The sequence below is a fragment of the Seriola lalandi genome, unplaced genomic scaffold (assembly GCF_002814215.2).
Source record: "Seriola lalandi dorsalis isolate HSWRI2012SDOR001 ecotype SW California unplaced genomic scaffold, Sedor1 jcf7180002053982, whole genome shotgun sequence".
Lineage (NCBI taxonomy): Eukaryota > Metazoa > Chordata > Actinopteri > Carangiformes > Carangidae > Seriola > Seriola lalandi.
In genome coordinates, this window is record NW_019524535.1 from 169,717 (window position 1) to 180,789 (window position 11,073).

At 40.1% G+C, this 11,073-nt stretch overlaps 2 protein-coding genes across 3 annotated transcripts in view; both read left to right on the forward strand.

Annotated features, from left to right (window-relative positions):
• The window catches only part of khdrbs1a (KH domain containing, RNA binding, signal transduction associated 1a), a 5,662-nt gene extending 1,424 nt beyond the window's left edge, over positions 1-4,238 (forward strand). The window contains exons 3-11 of one of the 2 annotated variants that reach the window (XR_002760599.2): positions 167-283; positions 381-527; positions 679-806; positions 1,007-1,274; positions 1,423-1,499; positions 1,591-1,652; positions 1,802-1,976; positions 3,747-3,819; positions 3,900-4,238. Coding sequence is in view for 1 of the 2 variants with exons in the window: in XM_023402734.2 (XP_023258502.1) it covers positions 167-283; positions 381-527; positions 679-806; positions 1,007-1,274; positions 1,423-1,499; positions 1,591-1,652; positions 1,802-1,911 (909 nt within the window). In the remaining variant the exon portion in view is untranslated. Of the gene's footprint in view, positions 1-166; positions 284-380; positions 528-678; positions 807-1,006; positions 1,275-1,422; positions 1,500-1,590; positions 1,653-1,801; positions 2,782-3,746; positions 3,820-3,899 lie in introns of those variants that run through there. The other variant, XM_023402734.2, reaches the window with a different exon arrangement.
• Positions 4,239-6,912: 2,674 nt separating this feature from the next.
• On the forward strand, positions 6,913-11,007 carry tmem39b (transmembrane protein 39B). The gene is made up of 9 exons (XM_023402711.2): positions 6,913-7,085; positions 7,760-7,957; positions 8,075-8,294; positions 8,497-8,580; positions 8,932-9,086; positions 9,641-9,974; positions 10,071-10,258; positions 10,355-10,475; positions 10,637-11,007. The coding sequence occupies exons 2-9, from the start codon at positions 7,827-7,829 to the stop codon at positions 10,868-10,870; spliced, it is 1,467 nt and encodes a 488-aa protein (XP_023258479.1). The 5' UTR covers positions 6,913-7,085; positions 7,760-7,826; the 3' UTR covers positions 10,871-11,007.
• The last annotated feature ends 66 nt before the right edge of the window (positions 11,008-11,073 follow it).

Here is an 11,073-nt window from a genome sequence, read left to right on the forward strand (position 1 = left end):
TTTTTTTTTTTTGTTGTGCTGAATGTTGCTGCCATGACCTGATTTCTTGTCGGAACAAACTGTTCTGTACTTGCCTGCCATTACATTTAGTTGTAGTGTCTTCTATGCAATGGCAACAACATTGAGTAATGTAAAACTGCAATTTATACTGTAACATTTCCCGCAGGTCAACTTTGTCGGTAAGCTTTTGGGACCTCAGGGTAGCACAATTAAGAGACTCCAGGAGGACACTGGTGCAAAAATTTCAGTTCTGGGTAAAGGTTCCATGAGGGACAAAAATAAGGTATGTGTGTTCTTCGCTTCACTGTTCAAAGGATGTTACCTAGTATTAAGTGATGTTTTGTATGTTAATTATTGTTTGCCTTTGATGTGTTTGTCAGGAGGAAGAGCTGAGGAAGGGCGGCGAGGCTAAATATGCTCACCTGGCCATGGAGTTGCATGTGTTCATTGAAGTGACGGCACCCATCCCAGAAGCCTATCTGCGCATGGCTCATGCCATGGAGGAAGTCAAGAAGTTCCTTATCCCAGTACGTGTGTGGTAAAACCCCTCACATCCCAATTACAGAAATATTTTGTACACCCTTAACATTTGCTTTACAGATGTGCAGGCAGGTTTCTCTAGCTACCCCAGGGGAATGATAAACATAATTTAACTTGCTGTTTTTGTCTCATCTATAGGAACCTGGTGAGCATGACCCGTATATGGATCCTCACTTCTTGAATGGATCCCAGGATGGTTCAGGCAGGGGGCGAGGTGGTCACCTAGGAAGGGGCAGAGGTGGACCTCCCGGTGCTGGAGGACCAAGGTAGGAGCTTGATTCATAACAATAGCGCCTGATTTCTGCAGCACATTGAATGTCATGCAGCAGCATGAAGCAAAATGCTCAAACATGTAGCTGTACTGTATTGTTGTTGTTTTTGTTGTTGTTGTTGTTGTTATTAGTAGTAGTAGCATGTTTTTGCTAATCTGTTTTCATTTTGATAACATTTTACAAACTTTCCACAGGGGGCGAGGAATGCCACGTGGGGGCCCACGAGGAGCAATGCGTGGTGGAGCTCCACGGGGAGGACTAGGACGGGGCAGCGCCCCTAGAGGTGCACCATCTGGTAGGGGTGGTCTACCTTCTGCACCTACTAGAGGAGGCTCAGCTCCCCGCTCTAGACCCCCTGCAGCTGGGGCACCAAGAATGCTCCCCTCCTCAGCCCTGTCCCACCAGCAACACCAAGTTCCTCCTTCAGCATCACAGCCCAAAGCTGATGCCTATGAGGACTATGTAAGTTTCTAGAATCCTCTATTTTGAAATTTCACATGAATTGTCACTTAACAAATGGTAGTGATCTCTTCAGGTGAAGTGTGAATTCTGTTGTCAAAGCAGTTGTGACTCACTTGACTTTTCCTAACTTAATTTTTTTTCCTTCTAGCCTCCATATGAAGAATCCTATGCAGAGCCTGCCTATGAAGGATATGATAGTTATTATAGTCAGCAGTCTGCACCTGCGTAAGTCAAAATTTCAGGTGGCTTTGCCCATTTAGTCTGACCACAGGTTGGAGGTGTATTGCTCTAACACTGCTTTGCAATCTGTCCGCAGGGATACTGAATACTATGATTACGGACACGGGGAGGCCCAGGATTCATCATATGAGCCTTATGGTAAGATTATAAATATGACATCCCTTTTTTTTTTTGTGTGTGTGTGCCTAACCAATGAAACGCTCACCGACACATTGTTAAGCAATGATTGTATCTTCTGTCTACCACACTCGCACACTTTTTTGTTTCTTTCCTTCCTGTCCTTGCAGCTCAAGATGACTGGGACAACTCATGGTCCAACTCTGGGGCCGGAGGCAAAGCCCCCCCGTCCAGACAGTCGAAGGGATCGTATAGAGAACATCCATATGGAAGATACTGAACGGCTACTGGTAGAGAGTTGCTGTGGCAACTGTCTCCGATTGTAACTCGCTTAACTTTTCAAAAGTAATTTCCCTCTCGTTTGTTCCGTTTTTTTTATGCTTTATTTTATTATTTTGTTTTTTAAACTCGGAGACCTTTTGTTGGATGTATCATAGTGCCAGGGGAGAAAAATGAGCGCACATTTTTTTCATTGTTTATCTGTTTCTATTTAATGATTGTGTCAGTTGCATAGTTGGCAGTTAAGGTCCTAGTGACATAAACCAGGAACGTTTAGTGATATTTGATGGGTATTTCAGTTTCAGTGACTGTGGCGATAAACCTTTCTCACATAGGCTGCATTTTAAAAGTCCTTCTTGACTGGACAAAAATGTTTCATAATGCCTCAATGTAACTTCACTATAACTAGAATAGATTTAGTTGCAAACTCAAATACAGCCCTGAGCCGTTTGATTAAAAACAAGTCTTATCATATATTTGTTACTATATTACGATACAAATCTCGTGTTGTATGAAGTTATAGGATCTCCTAAAAAATATTACACTATTGAATTACATTTGACAAAGAAAAATGCCTCTATTTTTGCCACTCTTTACAATTGGTATATTATGCTGTGTCAAAATCATCGCTGATGTTAGACTAATTCTTGTTAAGATTGAAGGGTTAACAATCCTTACTGCATGTAAGGAAGGCTGCAGCCAACTCAATATTTTGTAAATAACCTTAGGATAACTGTGTTTGCTTTAAGCCGTACCGTCTCCAAAATGCATAATGCTTGTGTACCTTTGGCTAAATAGGATCCTAAATATATCCCAAAATGTTTTTCTGCAGTGCGTGTTTCAATAAAGTTTCTAGTTTCTTTTTAATCAATCTAAACATGGTATTTTGCCTTTGTTGTACCAAAGGAATGCCCTCAGTTTGTGAAAGTGGTCCTCAGTGGTTTCTCAACAACGCCGAATAAGCTGTATGTATACACGTCAGCCTGATTTAAAAAGAAAAAAAAAAACAACAACAAAAAAGCAGTGTTTTCCCAATGACGTTATCCTCCTCCTCTGTTTTTCAAAACTTATCTAAATGACACTTGTGATGTCAAAAAAAAAAAAAAATAAAGCTCATCATTCCTTGAGGTAATGTGCTGCCAAATACATGTTTGACTTGAGAATGATATAGTGCTTGAATATGTATTGTCATTAACCTTTAGTTAGTGTATCTCTTCAAGCTCTCAAGAGAGCAGTGCATCTTCAGCCACTTGAAATAACCGAATTTCAACAGTATTTCAAATCAAGCTTGCAGGGATCTTACTTGACTTTGATGCAAAGTCATGCTGGCTGGTTTTTATAAAAGAAAAAAATCGCAGTGGAGAGGATTCTAAAAGCCTAAAGATCGCCACAAGAAGGTAAAACTAACCCCAACACTCATTTGTTAGATTTTTGTTTTGTTTTCTGTGCAAAACATCCAAGTAATTCAAGTCATCCAAAACATATCAAAAACATTGAAGTACAAAATTATGCTATCAGTAGTTATTCCGAGCAAAATAAGCCGTACAAAACAATCAGAAATGGTTGTGATGCAACTCTTGCTCAAATAAAACCAATAATGGTCCATTCATTTCACTCAATACTTACCAATTCCATCTTGATTATTTCTGTAGAATGTAGATTAATGAAAATTAGTAGTTGCACTCAAAGCGTTAAAATATCCCACTGGTGGACAAAAACCCTTCAGCTTGAGTTGCATGATACTTGTAGTATAAAATTAGTCTTGCATGTGTGTTGTCCATTGTATGTATGTAGGAACTTGTGTGTCCAAGATCTCATTTCTGTTTCTCCTCTTAGGTTGTCAGATTGTCAGGTTGTCTGTGTAGATGCAGTTGACACAATAATCGCCAGCTTACCGGGCCTTTTTAAGGTTAGTTGAAAAGAAATTGCAGAGAATCATTAGACTTGAATTATGCTGTTGAACTGACTCAAATCTTCTTTCCTCAACAGGTTCATTGAAAGTCCCTGGAGAGAGCAGAGGCCTTGCAGTGTCTCTGAGACTGATCACCTCTTACTCAGTACTGATCCCATGATCAGTTCAAAAAAAAAAAAAAAAAAAATGGAGAGAAAGCTTTCTTCCTCACTGAGAAAATGTTCTGCTCTTCTGAAATATTGCTGAAGTATTGAAAGAAATACGTTTTTTTGTTGAAGACGTTCTGTATGATCATTGATCATGTGGAATTTTGTCTTTTGAATGTGTCTAGATTTTCCATATTTTTACACTGAAGACATTTAGCTGTCTTTTTATAAAAAAAAGAAACTGAAAATAAAGGTCTTTTTTTAATTAAATTGTTTGTTGTAAGAAGTCTGTCTTTACATGTGATACATCAGATTACCGAAAGTGAACTGTAAGGATTAGCAGGATAATTTGTTTTCTACCTAACATCGTGCAAAGCTTTCATTGAGGATAAATTGAACTTATGCCTTTCATCTCATAGCCATTTGTTGGCAAAGTCATCAAAAAGGTTTTTCATTAACTAAGCTCTTAACATCAAATGTGAGTGTTTTGAGTTTCTGTCTGAGCTAATCACAGCACTGGAACAGCTCTCACTAATGTCCTAAATAACGTGCGCCCTAATACTGATACAGGAGAACCTGAAAGTCCTAGTAGTGTCGGGTCTTAGTTCAGCCTTTGATACTAGATCAAAACATGACTACACAGACTGGAACATTGGGTTGGATTTTCAGGTACAGTAATTAAGTGGCTAAGATCATGCTTAGAAGACCTTAGAAGCCTTTTTGTTTCCCTCAAAATTATACCACACCACCAACATCTTTGACTCGTGGTGTCCCCCAGGGATCGATCTTAGGGTCTTTACTATTCCACCTTTATATGCTTCCACTTGGAGAAATTACAATACAGTAAAATTTCTTATGCAGATGATACCCAAAGGTATCGCAAGTGGGCCAACATCATATTTGATCATTATCATTAAAATACAAAGTGCTCTGAGAAGGCGTTATTGAATTGTTGTGAATTGTTATGGGTTTGGAGGTGGGCTGCCAGCATTTTTGAGATTTTCAAGTGGGCCATGAGTTGGAAAAGGTTGAGAACCACTGCCCTAGAGTTTCTTAGTCAATGCATTGACCAGATTAACTACTGGATTTTCTTCATCTGAACAGGGCCAAAACTGAAAAAATCTTATAGGTAAGAATGAAGACAGACTTGGCAGAGAGAATTGGCATTCATCTCAATATAAAAGGACTTAAAGTGAAAGATAATTCTTAAAAACTTTGGTGTCTTAATTGACAGCAATCTCAGATAAAAAAAAAACAAACAAACATAAAAGCCGTAACTAAAAACCTTTTTACAATGTCAAAAACATAGTCAAACTTAGAGGTCTAATGATAACAATTGGAAAAAACATATTCATGCTTTTATGTCCAGCAGGATTGACTACTTTAATGGTCTTTTCACAGGCCTTCCTATAAAGACCATCAAACAGCTTTAGCTTGTACAAAACGCAGCTGCTTGTGTCCTCACGAGAACCAAAAGAACTGACCACATTACTCCAATAAGTCCTTCCACTGGCTTTTGGTACATCCGGTGAATCAGTACATGGGGCATGACCAAAATACCCCTCAGATATGTTTCAGCAGTACACACCTGCTAAGCTACTCAGATCACAGGAGAGAAATGTGTTAGTAATACTGTCAGAACTAAACATGTGAAGCAGCTTTTAGCTGCTATGCTGCTCAACTCTGGAACCAACGTCCTGATGGTATCAAAGCTGCTCCAACTGTGGCCTGTTTCAAGTCTAAATTGTTCTGAGATCCCTTTGTTAAGTGATCAAATGTACTGTACTTTCTCCCAATGAATGTACTCTTTTCTTTTTAACCTCGTTTTTATTTCTATTTATTTATTTTTTTCCTTTTATGTTCTTGTATTTGCTCATTTTTAAAGTACTTTGAGTTGCCAGTGTGTATTAGCGCTTTATAAATAAACTTGCCTTGCCTTATGTAGTCTTGCTGTTATGTCTTGTCATATAATGTATATGTGCATAGATCCTATTTAATTTTTCAGTCAACTAAATTTTGTCTTGTTTGGACTTCTTTCTCTGCCACTTTACACATATACCAATAAGTGATAGAGTGAGATTTACCCAAGAAAAACTGCTGTAATCATGCTGTTTTTAATGATATACTATTTGTAAACCCAGGATGAACAGGTTTACAGACCATACCAAGTTTTACACTATGTACTGTACATCATCATCATGAGATTACAGATACAGCATAAGTTTTCCAGTTTATACACTTATAAATCATATGTTGGCCAAAAGTGAGCAAAAGTTGGCACCGATAAGGGTTAAATGCTCCTTCATTATGCAAAGGCTATGCAGACATGTTTACTGTCTACTTTCAAGCAAGTTTCAAATGCAATATATGTTCATAGTGTTAATCCTGTAATGTATAAAAACACATCAAGGCTAAAGTCTTTGCTTGATGGTAGGCAGTAATATAGAGTATACATAATTTAAGTTTATGGTTAAAACTTTCACCGACTTGGTGCCAGTACCCATTACAGTCCAAAGATCCTGTAACACTCAGCAGTGCAGTAGTAGAGTTCATGTGTGTGGACAGAGTGTCTGTATGCACAGCTGAAAATGAAAAGTTCATGATAAACCTTGTGCAACAGCAAGACAAGAGGCACTACCTCACCTCAGTAAATGTCTTTATGAATTATGAAACTTCCAAAACATACAATCTACAATCAGTGCACAGGTTACACCAAAGCCTTTTTTTTATACACTGCAAGCAGAATTATATGCACACAATATATTTATTTGCAGCAGCTGTAGTGTGTAAAAAAAAAGTCACTTTATGATCCTGCAGCTGTATTACAAAGAAACATGGAGATGTATTTATATTATCTATCATCAAAGCACACTTATTCCCCTTCTTTATTTTCCTTGTTGTGGCGGAATGTCCCTTTAAATGACTCTCCTCCCACAGGTCTCTATCATATCCGCGCCCCCATCTATCAGCGACCAGTTTCACATCAACAATGAGTGTCTTCGCTGATTTACGTGAAAAACACGCTCGCATTTCAACGAGTATCCTGAAAATTTATTGCGTTTAAACTATAATCGATGCGACAGAGCAGCACCTAACAGAGCGCAGACGCTGTCGTTGGTAAGCTTACATTTTCTCGCCCAGCCTGTTTGGTTGGTATGTTGGTTGGAAGCTAGCTAGCTAGCCAAAGACACTGCCAGCCTAGGCCTCAATCTTTGTATTTATTGAAGCATGGTCTTGGCGGACACATTGGAGTCCGTCCCTCATTGTATAGGTCCACGCTGTTTTCGGCTGCTGCCACATGTCTCAAATATAAACGGCGCTATAAGCGATATTTGACCCGGGAAGTGGGCAAATCATGCAGCTAAGAAGCTAGCTCGTAATGTCAGCTTCCGTAAAACTTGCACCATATTAAGGGTTGCCATGCAGCCAGTGCAAACTTGTTTAACGGTAAAAGTTTGTGCAGCATATTTATGAAGGAGAATTGCTGCAGGTCATTGCCGCCGTTTGTTTTTGATGGCAGTTAAATATTAAAGATTTAAAGAAAGTATTTATGTTGTGTTTGTTGTGGCTCTGTGCACCACTCCTTCCATTATCAGCTTTGTGTCAAATCCAATCACTGACCAAAATATCATGTCATCACTGTTGCTGTGCCAGGAAATTCGATCCTACTTGATACATGCCACAAAATTATTCAAATAATTTATACCCATTATTTTGTAAGTAATTTTACATATATGTTGGATATTCCTCCCAGTCTCTGTCTGTCTGACTTGCTTCCTTCGTCTGAACAGGTACAAAGGAGAGAGATCATAAAACTAGACGGGAAGCAGAGAGAACTGAGCCGTGGGTGTGTCTGCAATGGCTGGTGGAAGGAGAGGGGCAAACCGTACCACGTACTGCAGACCTCCACTAAGCAGTGAACCAGGCTCGGTCAGCAATGGCAACCACTCCACCAGTTCCCCGGTCACAGGGGTGCGGTCTCGTACCAGGTAGGTGAGGCTCAGATACACTCCTTCAGATCAAACTCATCTGGGGGTGCATCATGAGAAAAATACTTTTTTAAAAGGCTTCTTTAGTATTCTCTGTGCCCTCTGTTCTGTCTGCAGGAATGGATCGGGAACATGCATGTCCAGCCCCCCACTGGCTGCTCAGACAGTGGTTCCTCTGAAGCACTGCAAGATCCCAGAGTTGTCTGTGGATTGTAACGTGCTGTTTGAGCTCCATCTTTTCTTCTGCCACCTCATTGCCCTGTTTGTTCACTATGTCAACATCTACAAGACTGTGTGGTGGTACCCCCCATCACACCCCCCCTCCCACACATCATTGGTGAGTACTCAGTGGTTAGGTGTTGACCTTTCATTTTTTATCAGTTGTATATGGCCTTTCAGAGATTAATCTATCTCTATTGTCTTGTATGTTTGCTATAACTGGTGTTTTAGGCCAGTGTACTTGTTAATATAGACAAGATAAAGTGACATTTACGTGGAGAGTGGGAGCAGTCATCCTGAATCAATCTTTTTATTTACAGAATTTTCACCTCATTGATTATAACATGCTGGTGTTCACAATCATCATACTGGCAAGGAGGTTAATTGCAGCAATTGTTAAAGAGGTAAGAATTCCATTTTTGACTTTTGCAATCTTTTTCACTTGGATCCATGATTTTTACATGCTGAATGAAGTTTATTCTATATATGAAAATAAAAGCAAAGCTACTAGAGATACTACAACTTGTGAAACGGGTCTTGCACTGTGTTTACAAGGCCACATAGTCACCTCTGCTTTTAGAAATTCTCAGAAAACACTGCACCCTTGGCTTTTGAAGAGTTTTGCTCTTGAGTTTTTAGATTTTCTCTGTATATTTGTTTCCTTCTCTTGTACATCGTTGATGGTTGTTCTATGGCAAATTAAGGTGGAATGCACTTGACTGTTATGTCTGTCTCCCATCTCTTGTCTCCTCCAGGCATCACAGAGTGGGAAACTCTCCTTCCCTCACTCGATCTTTTTAGTGATGGCTCGGTTTGCTGTGCTAACGCTGACAGGCTGGAGCTTGTGCCGCTCCCTTATTTACCTCTTCAGAACTTATTCTGTCCTCAGCCTGCTCTTCCTCTGCTACCCGTAAGTATCTTTAGGAAGAACAAAGAGGTTCATATTCATACCAGCAACATGATCAAACTGATCATTCAAATCTTGATAGTGTGTTGTGGAAGGTATCTGTTATTTTTTGAGCATTGTAGTGCAGCATTGAATTGAAACACTGCTTTTTAACATTTGGTTTATGAAATATTAATAACCCGATGCAGCTTGAATTTGAGCTAGGATGATGCACCCATCATTTCCTGGCAGGCCTAAGAGCTTATGCAGTTTGGATGCTGTTCAGCATGGGTGGCTCTAGCAAATCATCTAGCAAGCAGCCAACAGACTGTGATGTGCAGAAGGTGGCCACATTTGATGTTAATCTAAATTTTCATGATATGGTATGGATATATATCATTATGGTGTATCATTATGACAGTTTTTGAATAGGTTCTGAATTGACAAGACAAAAATACTTTGATCATAGTTTCTCACCTATATTTTGGCGGTACTACTCTGGCGTTAGTGGTATCATTCCATCTACAAGGAGGGCCTCAGGTCCAGCATAAGTTAAATCTAGTCGTTGTATCCTACAGATTTGGGATGTATATTCCATTTTTCCGGCTGAACTGTGACTTCCGGAGAGCAGGTCCACTCTCGCCCATCGCCAGCATCGGCTCCAAGGAGGTGGGCAGCATGGGCCGGGGCAGGGACTACCTGACTGTGCTGAAGGAGACGTGGAAGCAGCACACCAGCCAGCTGTACGGTGTCCAGGCCATGCCAACGCATGCCTGCTGCCTCTCCCCCGACCTCATCCGCAAGGAGGTGGAGTACCTGAAGATGGACTTCAACTGGAGGATGAAGGAGGTGCTGGTCAGCTCAATGCTCAGTGCTTACTATGTGGCTTTTGTACCTGTCTGGTTTGTCAAGGTGAGAAACTTTCTAAGCGTTAACTTAAACATTCAATGTGTTTTAATAACATTTCTTAAAGTCTTTCCATCTTTCCACCGGTATATTTTCCTTCAGAGTACACAGTATGTGGACAAGCGCTGGTCTTGTGAACTGTTCATCTTGGTGTCAGTCAGTACGTCGGTCATCCTCATGAGGCACCTATTGCCACCTCGATACTGTGACCTGCTTCACAAAGCTGCGGCTCACCTGGGCTGCTGGCAGAAAGTAGACCCCTCACTCTGCTCAAATGTCCTTCAGCACATGTACGTACTGCGCATTGTTTGTTACTGGATTTTAGGTCCATTCGGATGTAATTTTATTCAAGTTCTAATCTTGCTCTTCTACCTCATTTTGCACAGCTGGACAGAAGAGTACATGTGGCCACAAGGAGTCCTGGTCAAACATAATAAGAATGTCTACAAGGCCATGGGCCACTATAATGTTGCAGTTCCATCAGATGTGTCCCATTATCGCTTCTATGTGAGTATTCCTTAATGATCAGGTCCTGTACAATAAAAGCAGACCTAGAGATTTCAGAGAGCCTGTGTTGACACAGCATTTTTTTGTTAAATATTTGTGGCATTTTAAGGAGGCAGCTATTTGCACAGACTTACAGCATCCTGTCTTTTTCTATCCCCTAGTTCTTTTTCAACAGGCCTTTACGAATACTCAACATACTCATCATCCTGGAAGGTGCGATAATATTCTACCAGCTCTACTCACTGATATGCTCAGAAAAGTGGCATCAGACAATATCGCTGGCTCTGATTCTCTTCAGCAACTACTACGCCTTCTTCAAACTTCTCAGAGACAGAATAGTTCTAGGAAAGGCATACTCGTACTCAAACAGCTCATCAGACCAGAAAGTCAGTTAGACTTAAGTTATTGTTCACATTCACTTTGGAACAAGACAAACATGCCTAAGAGCTCTGTATTTTATAAACTGCATTTTGTGTCACGTTTTTGTTCTGTTCTGCCATAATAAAAAGAAATATTTTTGTATTACTTTAAAGGTTTGTTTGAGTCTTTGTTCTAAAACATGTTTCCATTCTCACCACAAGAGGCCTCTGTTTTACAA

Excerpts from the sequence above, each read along its gene's own strand:
- tmem39b (XM_023402711.2), top strand. The coding sequence starts at position 7,827 with ATGGCTGGTGGAAGGAGAGGGGCAAACCGTACCACGTACTGCAGACCT. Across the intron at positions 8,581-8,931 it reads TTGCAGCAATTGTTAAAGAG|GCATCACAGAGTGGGAAACT; the intron begins GTAAGAATTCCA and ends TGTCTCCTCCAG. Across the intron at positions 9,087-9,640 it reads CTGCTCTTCCTCTGCTACCC|ATTTGGGATGTATATTCCAT; the intron begins GTAAGTATCTTT and ends TGTATCCTACAG.